The following is a 15156-nucleotide window of genomic DNA, read 5'->3' on the forward strand; positions in this document are numbered from 1 at the left end:
TCTATCACAAGAGTCCTTCTATTAAAGACTCTATATCCTCTTTTGTTTTCGCAATATCCCAAAAATATTCCTTCATCAGATTTTTTCTCAAATTTACCAAGATGTTCCTTTAAATTTAAAATAAAACATTTACAACAAAAGATCTTGAAATATCCAACCGTAGGTTTCTTATCAAAAATCAGTTCATAAGATGTTTTATTCAAAATAGGTCTCAAAATGATTCGATTCATCACATAACATGCAGTGTTTACCGCTTCAGCCCAAAGGTATTTTGGCAAACTACATTCACTTAACATGGTTCTAGCAGCCTCTTGTAGAGTCCTATTTTTCCTTTCTACAACACCATTTTGTTGTGGAGTTCTTGCAATAGAAAACTCATGTGCTATGCCATTATGATCACAAAATTCTGGAAAATCACAATACTTGAATTCCGTTCCATTATCACTTTTAATTCTAACAATTTTTAAACCAAACAGATTTTGCACTTTAGCAAACAATGAAGTGAAATTCTTGAACGCATCATCCTTATGAGCAAGAAATATTACCCAAGTATATCTAGAATAATCATCCACAATCACAAAGCAATATTTCTTACCTCCCAAACTAGTGATTTGAGTAGGACCAAATAATTCAAGATGCAAGAGTTCTAAAGGTTTGGAAGTAGATACACACTTCTTTGGTTTAAAAGAAACTTTTGTTTGCTTTTCAAATTGACATGCATCACAAATTTTATCCTTTTCAAAACTGATTTTTGGCAAGCCTCTAACTATCTCCTTTTTCGAAATTTCCTTTAGCAAATCCATGTTAAAATGACAAAGTCTCCTATGCCACAATCAAGGATCTTCATTTGAAGCTTTAAGACATTTGAAGCTAGATGAATCAATTTTATCAAGAATCACAATATATATGTCGTTGAACCTTTTACCTTTGAACACAACATTATATTTGGAATCAAGCACAATGCATTCATGCTTTTTAAACAACACATTCAAGTCTTTATCACACAATTGACTAACACTAAGCAAGTTATAACCTAAGTTATCAACTAAGAGCACATTATGAACAAACGTTTCACCATCCTTACCAACATCACATATTCCAATTGTCTTAGCTTTCACATCATCACCAAATGTCACCTTTCCACTTGATTTTGATTTCAGCTTTATGAACAAAGAGGGATCACCAGTCATATGCCTTGAGCAGCCGCTACCAATAAACCATTTGGACTTGTTTGAGCCTTTTTCCTGAAAAGAGAAAGTGTTTGGTACCCTTTTTAATTATTGGGTCCACAATAGTTAGCATTGTATCTAACTAATCACATGCATTTCATCCCTTTGTTCAGATTTCTTTTCACATAACAATCTCCTTTCAAATGCCCTTTTTGACAACAAAAATCACACATAATGGAAGAGTCCTTAACATATAATGGTTTGACATATCTCAATCCACCTCTTCTATATGTTGTGAAACCATGTGCATTTTTGTTGTGTGCTAATGTTCTTTGATGAGCAGTAAGATGGGTAGATGACATGTTCCTTTTGAGAAAATCCTGCCTTTTTGCTTTCAAAGTTTCATCCAACTTATCCATTCTTTTCTTCAAATCACCATGTCTTTCCTTCAGCATTTCATAAATATTTGTCTTTCTATCAAACTTATTTTGAACATCACATCCGACTCTTACAAGACATTCATTGTCAGTCTTTAATTGTTTATTTTGTTGAAAAAGACTTGTATTTTCTTGAATGAGAAAAGCAATTTTCTGTTTTAACTGCTTGTTTTTATCATAAGATTCCTTCAAGGCATTATGCAGTTTTTCAACAAAGGATTCAAGATCATCATCTTCATCATCATCACTTTCAAATTGAGAATGTGTGGAGGTTATCTCATTATTTTCAATAGCCATGAAGGCTATTTGAGATGATTCTTCCTCTTCTTCAACTTCCCCTTCGGAGTTGCATTCATTCCAAGTAATTTGGAAGTTGTTGAATCTTGGCTTTCGATCAGCTTTCCCATCTTTCATCTTCTTCATGGGGCATTCGTTTGCATAGTGTCCAGGCTGTCCACATTCATAGCATTTGTCCACTTGCTTCTTGTTGAATTCTTGTTTTCCTTTGTTCCTTGCATTTGATGAATAATTTTGAAATTGATTGCTAGGTCCTCCCTTTCTAAACTTTCTTTTATTCAAGATTCTCTTGAAGTCTCTTGTGATGAGAGCAAGATCATTATCATCACCATCCGAGTCTTCATCATCCAAGTGAGTTGGATCATCTTCACCTTGAGTAGTCTTTAGAGCAATATTTCTCTTTGCTCTAACATCCTCTTCCTCCTGCACTTTAGATTTCAATTTCAACTCATAAGAGGTTAGTGAGTTAATGAGAGATTTAATAGACATAGAATTTAAATCCTTCGCCTCTTCTATTGCAGTCACTTTATTTTCCCATTCTTTCCCCAAAGCATTGAGAATTTTCTTGTTCTTCTCTCCCAAGGTGTACTCTTTGTCCAAAACCTCGAGATCTTTGATCAAGTCGTTGAACCTGCAATACATTTTGTCAATGTCCTCAAGAGGTTCAATTTTAAATGATTCATACTTTGTGACCAAGATAGTCTTTTTCTGTTCTCTCACGTTGTCACCACCCTCATGGATTTCTCTTAGCTTATCCCACATTTCGTTGGCCGTTTTACAACCTTTTACTCTAATTGATTCATTTGAATTTAAGGCACTATAAAGAACATTCATGGCCTTGGCATTCAATGTGAGGTTAGTCCTATCTTAAGCATTCATTTCAACTCTCGTTTTTGGCCGAAGCAAACCTGTATCTGCATCAAGAAAGTTAGCTTCATGCGGTCCTTCACTCACAATAAACCATAGCTCAATATCAATAGATTGCAAAAAGATAATCATCCTTTCTTTCCAGCTAACATAATTTGAGCCACTAAACATGGGAGGTCTAGTAACAGATTGCCCCTCAACAAACATAGCATGACTGGTTGTCATCTTTACTCCAAACCGCTTGAGTTTAATCTCTAGGAGACCAAGTTCTGATACCAATTGTAAGGCCCAAAAACAACCTAAGAGGGGGGTGAATTAGGTTGATTAAAATCTTAATCAGATTTATGCACTTTTTCTTTAATAAAAATTTACCTTCTTTTCTAGTAATGATCAACCAAATAGATTAGAAGAAGAGAGCAATGTTGAGTAGAAAAACAAGTATAGGTAAGCAATGAGAATTTTATTAAACAAAAAAAATAAGATAGAGTATCAAACCGATTGTCTACCAAACTTTCCTCAAACTTGAAGATCAATCACAAGGTTGAGCAACTTCTCTTTGATGAAAGACGATCAACTAGATGTACAATGGAGGGAGCACTTCCTCCTTGCCCTAAGTCTCACTTCGTCAAGCCAAGAAGTTTTACAATCACTCAGATAACCCTCAACAAAGCTACACTAATGAAACTTTCAACCACAAGAGAAATGCTCACAAGAAATTCACACAACTTAGAGAACAAATCTAGCTTTGGAGACTATTTTCTAACTAAAATATCTCTTGAGATCTTGTAAACAAAGTGTGCAAAAGTCCCTTCTTGGTTCCGAACAGTTTATTTTTAAAGGGAACCAGAAATAGGCTTCATCAATGCTTCCAACGGATAGAAGGCAGATGAAGAGTCAGCTAGCCGTTGGGGCTGTCGGACGTCCGACGACCAAATCATCGTCCGAACCAATCGTCCGAAAACAGCCAAGTTGAAGTTCGGACGTCCGATGCATTTTTATCGTCCGACAGCACAGCGTCCGATCGTTGGCAGAGAGTTGGCAAGTCATCTTGGAATTTTTCGGACGTCCGATGCGGTTGATGTGCGTCCGAGGCGTGCGTCCGATCCTTCCGGACGTCCGATGCTTCCTTCTAAGCGTCCGACAGAGCTTCCTTCTTGATGTTCTTTATCCTTTCGGACATCCGACAGATTCCTTTCGGACGTCCGACATGAGTGTCCTATTTTTGCTTCTTCTTTTGGTTGATTTGCATTTCATGACATATTCGTACCTGATTCTTTGATAGGCAAAAATACTTATATTTGAAGAAAGTTAGATAAACATTTCAAAGTACTTTGTGATCATCAAAACCAAGAATAACAACCTATGTGGCTTTAGTGACTTATTTCATGTAATTTCATTGAAGGAATGAGCTTGTATCTAATTTCATAACCACGAGAGTAGGCATGACATAGTTACAAGTATAGTTGATTCGCTACGAGAGTAGGTTTGACATACATTAAGAAATTACGCCATAACTACCTAAGATAACAGCATTCACTTAATTAGTAACTTCACTTGCAAGAATTGTAAGGAATTCCATACCTCTAGAAGTTTTCACTATTTTATTACTTTTATAGTGTAGATTTAATTTCTTGTACTTGTGATAGTCTAAATAATAAAAAAATTCAAAAAATATCGATAATTGACAATCTTCCCTGCAGGATTGACACCTAATACCCCTATACTTAATAAACGACTCATATACTTGCGAAAAATTGCGTGTGGGGTGTTTAGCATTTTATAAATGTAAATCTTGACAATGGATGAGGAATCTGCTATATGTATACCTAGGCTCGTCAAGTTTTTGGCATCGTTGTCAACGAAGATTTGGCAATATCGGTGCTAAGAATAACTTTATTAATTTAAGGGCAAATTATCCAATTGGCCCTTTAACTCTTTGTCTAGGTAAAATTAAGTCCCTCATCTATTTTTTGATGATTTTAAGCCCTTGAACTTGTAAAAGTGAGAAATCGTGACCCTTTTACCCAGTTTCTCCGGTTTTCAACCGGAGGACCAATTCACACGAATGCAGGTATACTTCTTCAAAGGGCAATTTTGTCCGCATGTTCTAAACAAAAAGGGCACAACTCCTCCCTCCTTCCCTCCATTTTACACACTGCCCTCCACAGCTGCCTCTCAGAAGCAGCAAGACCTGCAACCATGGAAAGCCAATTGAATAGATTGTCCACGCTTAACGGCTTAATGGGTGCCCAAACAAGTAGGCAGGCTGCAGGATATTACGTGCCTGACTCATTCTAGGACGTCGGATTGCAGACTCTTGCACGCACAAAGAAGCAGCCAAGACCATCAGGTTCATCTCAATTCGATCGTATTCAGCAAGTGAAGGATCAACCAGCTCTCTGATTCTGCTCTTCTTCAGCTGTGGTTTTGCCTAGCAAAAGTAAAATAAAAATCAGTGCCTGTCCTTCTGTAGATTAGCCCTCTCACCTCCGCCTAAAAGAGATGCACAGTGGAGGAAGACGGCATTACCCACAACACAAGGCTTTGTTGCGAGTAATCCAGAGCCCTACGTCCGGTGATGAGTTCCAGCAGCAGCACACCGAAGGCAAACACGTCAGTCTTTTCATCCACTATGCCGTGCATTAAGAACTCGGGAGCAAGATATCTGAAATCAGAAAGATAAAAAAAAACAAAAGAAAATGGATGGGTTCATATAGATGTTGGATGAGCTGGACAGAGATTGACAGCGGTTGAATCTACAAACCCAAATGTGCCTTCAAATTTTGACACGGTGAGGTGAGTCCATTGCCTTGGTAACCATTTTGCAAGCCCAAAATCACAGATCTAAATTCAAAATTATACTCTTCAATCCAAAATCACTTTCGACTAGCAGTTGGGTTGGGTTGGGTTCGGAAAATGGAGGGAAGGAGGGAGGAGTTGTGCCCTTTTTGTTTAGAACATGCGGACAAAATTGCCCTTTGAAGAAGCACACTGCATTCGTGTGAATTGGTCCTCCGGTTGCAAAATCGGAGAAACTGGATAAAAGGGCCACGATTTCCCACTTTTACAAGTTCAAGGGCTTAAAGTCATCAAAAAATAGATTAGGGGCTTAATTTTACCTAGACAAAGAATTAAAGGGCCAATTGGATAATTTGCCCTTAATTTAAACATTTTTACTTGTTTTTCTTGTTTTTGTTGTGTCTTAATTGTTGTTTTTAGTGCCTTTTTGAGTCTTTGTTTATATTTTTTGTATGTTTAGAGTCATCTATTCTTCTTGGCTCAATGTGTTTTTGAGTTATTTTGAAAGCATGTTTAGGGATTTAAGAAGAGTAGTAAACATAGGCGGATAATACTTGAGAAGTGGAAGATCGACAATGGGTGCTTACTACGTGCAAAGCTCCACGAATAGAAGTAACAAAGAAATTACCGAAAGTATGTCATTTGAAAATTATTTAAGAAATTTAAAGACAAAACTTGATGTTATAATATTAAAAGTTCAATTGGACACCATTATGTATGAAATTGAACAAAAGAGAAATGTTATGCCTTTAATTCTAATCATGTGATTTGTGACTTGTGTGGGGGTTATCATGCTACTCATACATGTAAGCAAGTACAAATTGTGAATTATTTTGATGAATTTGAGCATTGCAATTTTTATTTTGATCAATATGGTGCTAATTGGGATAATTCTTATGCTTACGGTTTGGATAATCAATATACATATAATGCTTTTCTATGTTTATATGATTACCAATCCGAATGTGTCCAATATGAATCTAAACCACTTTGGAAATTTGATGTAGAAAAACTAGCAAATGCAACCCTTGACCGTTTTGATAGGGTTGAGGAAAGATTAGATGAATTAACTTCTCATTTTGATAGAATACAAGATCAATTACATGTATTGTGTGAAGTTATTTCTTTTAATGATATGTAAAATAACCCTATCATGATTGGTGAGCATGCTGCATGTGAAAATGGATTGCATTTTGATGAAAATGATGCATTTAATATGTGTTTCAATGAAAAAAAGTCCATTTCACAGATAGTACTTTTGGAGCTAACATTGAATCTCAAGAGGTGAGCCTTAATGACTCATTGTTAACCCTTCTTGAGGAGTGTATTGAAAGTATAGGTTTTCAAGGTATTATTGCCCAAAAAAGTCATGCAGACATTCCTGTGGTGAGTTCTTAAATGACACACATTCAAGATAATATCTATGACTCACTTGAAATTGGTAAGTCATCTCCATCTCTCTTATCATTTGAATATATGGGTTTTACTATAAAATCACCTTTTAATAATCTACCACGACCTAAAATGATAGATTATTCATTAACAAAGCCTTCTTAAAGAAATGAGGTTATATAGTCGAGCCAACGACTATAAATAAAAACACATGTTGGGAGGTAACCTAATATTTTTGTTATTTATGTTAATTTTATGTTTGAATTATGTGTTCGAATTATCTTGTTGATTTTCTTTTGTAGGTTGGGAAATAAAGGCAAAAGTGACCAAATGAAGTGAAAAAGGCGAAGTTCGATCAAGGAACTCCACCTTCGATTTGAGTAAAAATTGTTTTTAATTTGTTAAAGAGGATTAAAATGCATGTTTTGACTGTTTTACATGTGTGTGCATTGAATATTTTGGCAATAAAATGATCTAGAATACATTTTGAGTAATTGGGGTAAAAGCTTAATTTTTAAAACGTTAAGAAATTTCTGCAAAAAAATTGCAGAATGAAGAAAATGCGAACTCAGAAATACACGATCTCAAGTCGCATTTTCATGATTCAGATATTCATTTTTGCGAAAATAAAGAAGAAAATGCGATCTTCAAAATGTGACATCAAGAGCCACATATTTGATCCTGCAATTTTTCAATTGAAAATGCGAGTTCCAAAACCTGACCTCAACCTTGCGTTTTCTGTAGTCACGTTTTAGGGTTTCTTTTTAAAGAATCAAAATGCAAGTTCTTTGTTCATTCTCCTCTTCTTCTTCTCATCATGGTTTCTCGCTACACTCACACACGCTTCACCAATCTCCTCTTATACACCATTTTCTTGCAAGAATTCATCCAACAAACATCATTTGACCTTCATAGAGTCATTTTAACCGATTGAAATTCACATAAAATATCTCAAAAATCAGATTAAGGTTAGGGTTCATATTTTCTAATTTCTTCAATTGGAGGTCAAATGGGGTGATTATTATAGAGTTTTTTTTGCATCATTTGTTTCACCAAACATCACTCTACCAATTTGAGATAAATTTTTTAAACTTAACTTGGTATTTTATAATTCCCCATTTGCATATCTTTTGAAGTTAATGATATGTTTTGAATGGTGAATTTGTGATGTTTTTTGTTGATGTATATAAATTCCATGATGCTTATTTAACAGTTTTAAGCATGTTTAGATAATCAAATATGGGAATGTGATGATCTATGTAATGTTTTAATTTATACATATTCTTATTTTATGATCAATATGGTGATTGGCCTTGGAATGTTATTAAGTATAATTCAATGGTTCAAATTACTAAAATGTGACTTGTTTATGATACTTACATGTATAAATTCATTAAATGGTGATATTTTAGACAATTTGGTTACTTAATCTTCATATAGAGCATGATTGGATGATGAATTTTAAATATGTGAAGAATTTGGCAATTTTAGTTAAATTTTAGAGTTGAAACTGAACATGTACATAATGTATGTTTCTTAGATTGAGTTTTGCTTCTAATTTTGTTATTATATGGTGGTATTATAATTACCTAGAAAAGGATATATGCTTATACATCATATTATAGGTAAACAGGATGCTAATTTTGTCAAATGCATAAAAAGTTAGGAAAACGTGGTGTGATAATGTGAGAAATTTTGGCAACAAATTATTTGCAACAACTCTTCATGCTTTTGTCACTTTTTGCATCTTTTAACACTTACCTAGTTTATTTGACATTTTTTATTTTAGATTTTCTTACTAATGGTTACCTATGAAACTCGTGAAATTCATGGTTTGGATTTAATACATTTTGGATTGACGGTTTGTGGGATTTTATATATGCGCACTTTGATCGCAACAATAATAGAGTATTACTTTTTTTATCTTGGTTTTCCTGTTTACACATTAAGAACAATATGCATGTTAAGTGTGGAGGGGGGAGGGTTTAGATTATATATATTGGTTGTAATTGACTTGCTTGAAATGATTTGGACTTGATATTGGGAATATTTCTTGTGCCTTAATTTGTTCAAACTAGGGTTTGTTGGCAGGGAGTTTAGTCTATTTATAAGGAAAAACTCTACCAAAATTTTTTTAAAATCTTGACCAAAATTGCGAAATTACCCCAAAAGATTTCAAATTTTTTCAATTTTATCCAAGGGCAACAAGTTCTATACCATTAGCAATTCAAATTCCTTCTACTTTTGAGATAAATATATGTGACTTGAAAACTTCTTTTATCATTTAATTTGAAAATGACTATTATGTGATTGTAATTTGTGCATTTATAGAAAAATATATCATGTAAAGTGGAGAAAATTATAGCTACATTTTACATATTTGGTGAAATTTCTTCTCTCTACTCGATTTTGCATAGTTAAGTGATAAATATGGTTAATAATTGCAATACTATCAGTCCTCTTAATCCTGTCTTGAGACGAATCCGGACACCAGTCTAGACTAGAGCCAGCCAGAGAGTGCCAAGAGCGGAGGAGTTGTTAGTCATGTGACTGGACACAGGTGGGCAGTGTGAGGACCCGCAAAATTCTCCTTGTTTTATTTTATACTATTTTATTTTTTCGAGTGCATTTTCCTTATTTTAATTTTATTATATTAAATTTTCAGAGATTTTTATATGTGAGTATCGTTTTAAATAATTTTTCCTAATATAAGTTAGTTCGTGTTAAGTTTGAAGTGCATTGTAAACGTGGGACTCGCTAGTACGATAAGTGCGATATATTTTTGACCACTAGTTGAAGTTTTGTGTTAAGTGATATTATTGTACAACGTATTAAGAGATAATTAGCGATTAGTTAGGAAGATTAGTGTTGGAAGACAAAGCTAATTAGAGTAAACTCTAGAAGCTAAGTGTCAAGACACCATTGGAGGGTGGACTTTGACCCAAGATTACCTTACTTTCTAATTAGCCAAATTTGACCAAAATTCATCTCATTTTCCTTCATCCTTGGCCAGCCAAAAGAGAGGAGAAAAGAGAAAGAAGGCTTCGTCTTGCACCTCAATTTCTTGCTACAATCTTGAGTTTTAACCAACCAAATCATAAACTACTCCATAAAAGTTGTTTACTAAGGAAGATTAAAGAATTGAGTGAATGATTTTGGAGGGACAAATTCTAAACTACCATCTTTGTTGAGGATACAAGGTACTTTGGACCAGAAACTTCCTTTTCCTTCATATATGTGTAAATTAGTGGATTATAGTTGCTACATAGGTAACTTTGTAAGAATATTTCATGGTTTGAAATAGTTTTATGGTAAATTTTAGTTTTATGGTGAAAATTCTGATCACATGTGATGCTTGAGAGTTGTCCATGTTTTGATAGTTTAGCTATGTGTAATATTGAAGTTTTATAGACTAGTTTAACTTGCCTAAGGAAATTTTAGCTTGTGTGCCTAAATTCCAGCAATAGAAGGTTGAACTGCCCTGCTACTGACCTATACGTATGTCCATGTTAGAGGCTGAATCAGACTTAGATTGAAACATAAAAATTGTAGGAAATGGTGTTAACAATCTGCCTGCAAATTTTAGCTCAATCGGAGCACTGTAGCATGTGAAATGACAAAAATACCCTTGACTGCCAAATGTACTATTTTGCAGACAGTTTTCTATTTTCTCTAAAATTGCACCTTTTGATCTTGAAAATGAACGAAATGGCTGTCGATGTCTTCATAAGACTTGTAGTTCTCTGTCTTAGTTTCGAAACGGTATAAAGTATACTCCAATCCAATAAACGTAGCTCCAGTGGTGACTAAAATGCTATAAGATGTCAAATCTGCCGTTTAGCCTTTTGTCTTCAAAACTGATTTCTGATTGTATTATTAGACTTGTGTTGTAATTGGATGATTTTAACCCTAGTGAAAGGCTATTGTGGTAAGATTATTTGTGTGTGATATTCGGGCTGAATTGAGAAAAATAATGAAGCCATAAATGGTTAGAAAATAGGAAAATGCAAAGGGCGTGTTGCCCAAATTTTCACTCGAGAACTAGTTGGATGTACTCGTGACTTGAGCGAAAGATTTTAGGATTGTTCATGTCTTTAGGACCAACCGTTACCTTTTGACTCCGAAGTCACATCTTTGCTTTGCATTAATGGTTCATTTGGATAGGCATATGACTCGTAACTGAGTCTCACCTGCGAATTCCATTCACTAGGTTTTGGAATCGAGTCTCAATTGTTTTTCCTTGGTTGTTCTAGGACGTGCCGGTGATCAAAGGCATCATTTGGGAGGAAACTTTTAAAGTTCTCCTTATTTGAACTGGTGAGTATATCATTCCCCTGATTTGTTGCTTAACTGGTTTATTTATACTTGAAATCTGTGACATAAATGACTATGAACTCTGTTTATTCTGAATGAGACGAGGGTGTACTTTATCACACTCGTTCTCTTACCTATGTGATTATTTACTGTGCGAATTTGAATCTGTTATCTGTGTCTGTTCTGACGTCGTTTGGAGGCTTGTATCCAACGACTCTTCTGTGACCTCTGAGCTCAAATCCTGTGGCTATTTACTCGAGTCGAGCCGGCAAGGAATTGGTCGATTAGATAATGAGTCACGGTAGTCTGTTTCTGAGAAATCTTTGAGTATTGGAGACTCTGGATTTCCGGTATACTCGAGTATTACCACTTCTGTTTCTGTTGAGGTGTTCGGGCCCGATAAGGGGTATGTTTGGTGGACGAAATTTGGTGTAAAGTGGTGCCCTACTAGACTGGTTACTTTATTTGAAAGTTGACGGAGTGTCAACTATTATTTGATCAAGCTCTGGTGAAGCAAATGGGAATTTGGCTCCTGAGAGCCACCTGTATCCTTTCGATTTGAATCACTGTGTGTAACTATTTCCTATTCTTCTGATATGTGTATATGATTGATGAAAATGAAGTTACATGACTCTTTACTGTTTATACTTCTGGTACCTCATTGAGCATAAGCTCACTCTCTTCCCGTTGTCTTTGTTTTCCTTACAAGGGACAAACTTTAAAATCACGATTTGGAAGCAAGGGTCGAGCTAGTATAAATGTTCTTTTGTTAAACTCTTTTGTAATCGAAAACCTTAGTTGGATTTTAATCAAGTATCACATTTTGAATTGTAAAGTTTTCATTGTATGTATATAAGTGTTTAACCCTGTATACTATTTGTACTTGATTGAGATGGTACGTTTAATGGGGTTTTGGGTAAACTTGTCTTGGACTCATTAGATGGGCGGACGAGTATGGAGCTTGAACAAAGTAAGGAAAATTTTGGCGAGAAAGTTTGAAGAGAATCCGACCGTATATCCAACAAGTTTTTGGTCGGATACTTGGCCGGATTGTCAAGGGAAAAATGAAAAGTTTCGTTTTGGTTCACTGCCTTGAATTCGGCAGACAATCCGGTCGGATATCCGGCTAGATCTTGGTCGGATTGTGACGTGGCTCCAGTGCTTTCGTTTCATTTTCAATTTTCGTTGGAATGTTATATCAAAGGTCTATTACATCTTTCAGTTTAGTTACTTTAGTTTTCGAAATTCTTTTGAACGTCTCGTAGGATTTTTGTGTGTTTCGATTTAGTAGTTTTGGTGAGAGTTGGGCAGGCGGTCTGCCAAACCCTTTGGTTCGCCTTAGGGACAAGTGGGGCTGTCACAGGCGGGGTGGCATTAAAAACTTGCTTATCCTCTTTCCAATTTTCGGATGCCATGTCTTTGACTCATTGACTCGTTTTTGTCTCATAATTATTCTTTTGAGAGAATGTTTATTAACTTTGCTTTAAAAAAAACAAAGTAGAAAATGAAAATGAAAAAAGAAGAATAATGAGAAAAAAGAAAAAAGAGAAAATAAAAGTTGTTCTACTCCAATAGTTCTTGTATTTAGTAATCGGGAGTTTTCATTTAAAAATGTCGACTTTTGTGTAAAATGGTACTTGAATTAAGAGTAGGCAAGACAACTTGAGGTTGTAAAGTGTTGAGTAACTGGGGATCTTCATCTAAAAAAGTCAAATTTTACGTCAAAAGCACTTTCACAATTTAAGTAATATTTAACTACGATATATGAATAAATCCCTCTTTAATATGAATAAGAAGATGATTATGGGTTTAGAAAGCATTTTATTGACCATATGACTTGCTTGTGAAATTGAGAAAGGAAGAGAAATCGACTTGAACTTGTTATAATTGTTGTATAATTGACTCTTCTTTATTTGATATTATGGGCACTTGATTTTCGTTGAATGATTGCATAATGGTTATTTACTTTGTTTGGAGGAAATGAACTTGAATGGTGCACATATGTTTATTTTCAAAATTTTGGATCATTGTTGTTTTGTATTTCTTATTGTTTGAGAACAAACAATGGTTCAAGTGTAGGGGAGTTTGATAAGTGCATCTTTTACATGTTTTAAATGTGTTTTATTAGTTAGTTTTGGTATATTTTAACTACTTTTATAGCTAATGTAACTTTTTAGTGAAAATATGCATTTTGTGGTTTGAGTGATACAAATTGCATTTCTATGAATTTTAATGATGAAAACTTCATGTTTTAATGCGTTTAATGATTCAATCATCAATTGGAGTGAATTGAGAAGATAATTGGATGATTGATGATGGTTTGAAATGATAAAAAGAAAATATGATGTGCAAGAGATGAAATGCAATTAATGCAAGTTTTCTAGCTTTGATACCTTGTGGTACTTCGGCAATATCTTCAACTACAAACATTGGATTAAGATGATTCTTATACATTTTGAAACTAAGAGATAGATCTACATTTGGTATGAAGACATCGAAATCCAATTTAGTCATTTTCCTAGTCAAAAAATCGAAATACAGAAGTGCAATTTCATGGTTGAAAGCTGAAACAGAATTTTGATCAGTTGAGGGTATTTTGGTGATTTTGAGGTCCACAGAACTCCAAATTGGATGATTCTTATGTATTGGAAAGCTAAATCAAAGGGTTACAACTTTTATGTTTTGTACAAGAACTAGTTCAACCTCTATCATCGAGAAAATATTAGTTAAAATTGGACAAAAAATAGAGCAAGGATGAAACTTACCCAGAAGATGCAAAGCTGCAAAGGAGAAAACATGGGATGCAATACGCTATTCATGGTCGTGTATTCTCCAATTTTAGCTACAACTTGTGCTATGTTCACACAAGGTTTTTGACCCATTTTCCTGCAAGAATTTCGGTGGAAAGAGACCGAAATAGCTGCCAAAGAAGCTTACAATTCAATTCTAGCTTATGCATGGAATCCTCCATAAATAACAGCCTTTAAAGAACATTTTAAAAACTTTGGAAGGCTAGATAAATTCACCAAAAATGTAGTTTTCACTATAATTTCCTTAGTTCATTAGTTTAGTTTAATATAGAGTAGCATAGTTTTTATCTACTCTTGTATATTGGCTAGATTAGGATGAAAATAGAATTGAAGAATGAGGGGTTGAAACTCATGTGACAAAGGTTATTTCTTTTCCAACTCTTTATCTTTTATATTGGATTCTTAAGTATGACTAATATGCAAGTTTTGGATTTGTGGTTCAATATGTGTTTCTAAAGTTTATGTCTAAAGTATGGATAGACTTGCTATATCTTGTTAGTGATACTTACTTGGTTGTTTGATGATATTATTTTGAGCAAATTATTTATTACTTTTTCTTTTTCAATCGTGATTAACAGGCTATTAATTATGATAATCTTAAGGTGTTACGTTTACAATGAGAATTTGAATTTAACCTAGTTCAATTAAATGATAAATATAAGGAGTACACTCACGAGAGTAGATGTGCACCTATGTGGCTTTAGTGACTTGTTTCATGTAATTTTATAGAAGGAATGAGCTTGAACCTAATTTCATAACCACGAGAGTAGGCATGGCATTTCAAAACATCAAAACTAGACTACTCTGTACCAGTCTCACGCCTCGCTCGTACCCCCTGTAAGGAAAACAAATGGGGTGGAATGAGCTAAAAATCCAGTGAGGTTCCAAATAGCAAGTTGACCATTATTTAAAAGTGCAAGTATCACATAGCAAAGTAATGAGCATGAAAAGTTCATAAAAGTGAGCAATAACACTTCAAGTAGCAAATCTCGAAGTGAGCGAGTGTAAAGTTTTTCTTTTAAAATGAAACAATAGCCAATTAAGTACTAATCATTCCAAAGTATAAGGATA

At 34.5% G+C, this 15156-nt stretch overlaps 1 protein-coding gene across 1 annotated transcript; it reads right to left on the bottom strand.

Annotated features, from left to right (window-relative positions):
- Positions 1 to 4877: 4877 nt before the first annotated feature.
- LOC113739120 (receptor-like cytosolic serine/threonine-protein kinase RBK2) lies at positions 4878 to 5437 on the bottom strand. The gene is made up of 3 exons (XM_027266364.2): positions 5300 to 5437; positions 5055 to 5201; positions 4878 to 4961 (listed from the first exon to the last, which is right to left on the bottom strand). The coding sequence occupies exons 1-3, from the start codon at positions 5411 to 5413 to the stop codon at positions 4878 to 4880; spliced, it is 345 nt and encodes a 114-aa protein (XP_027122165.1). The 5' UTR covers positions 5414 to 5437.
- Between the last annotated feature and the right edge of the window lie 9719 nt (positions 5438 to 15156).

The sequence above is a fragment of the Coffea arabica genome, chromosome 4c (assembly GCF_036785885.1).
Source record: "Coffea arabica cultivar ET-39 chromosome 4c, Coffea Arabica ET-39 HiFi, whole genome shotgun sequence".
In the NCBI taxonomy this organism is placed as follows: Eukaryota; Viridiplantae; Streptophyta; class Magnoliopsida; order Gentianales; family Rubiaceae; genus Coffea; species Coffea arabica.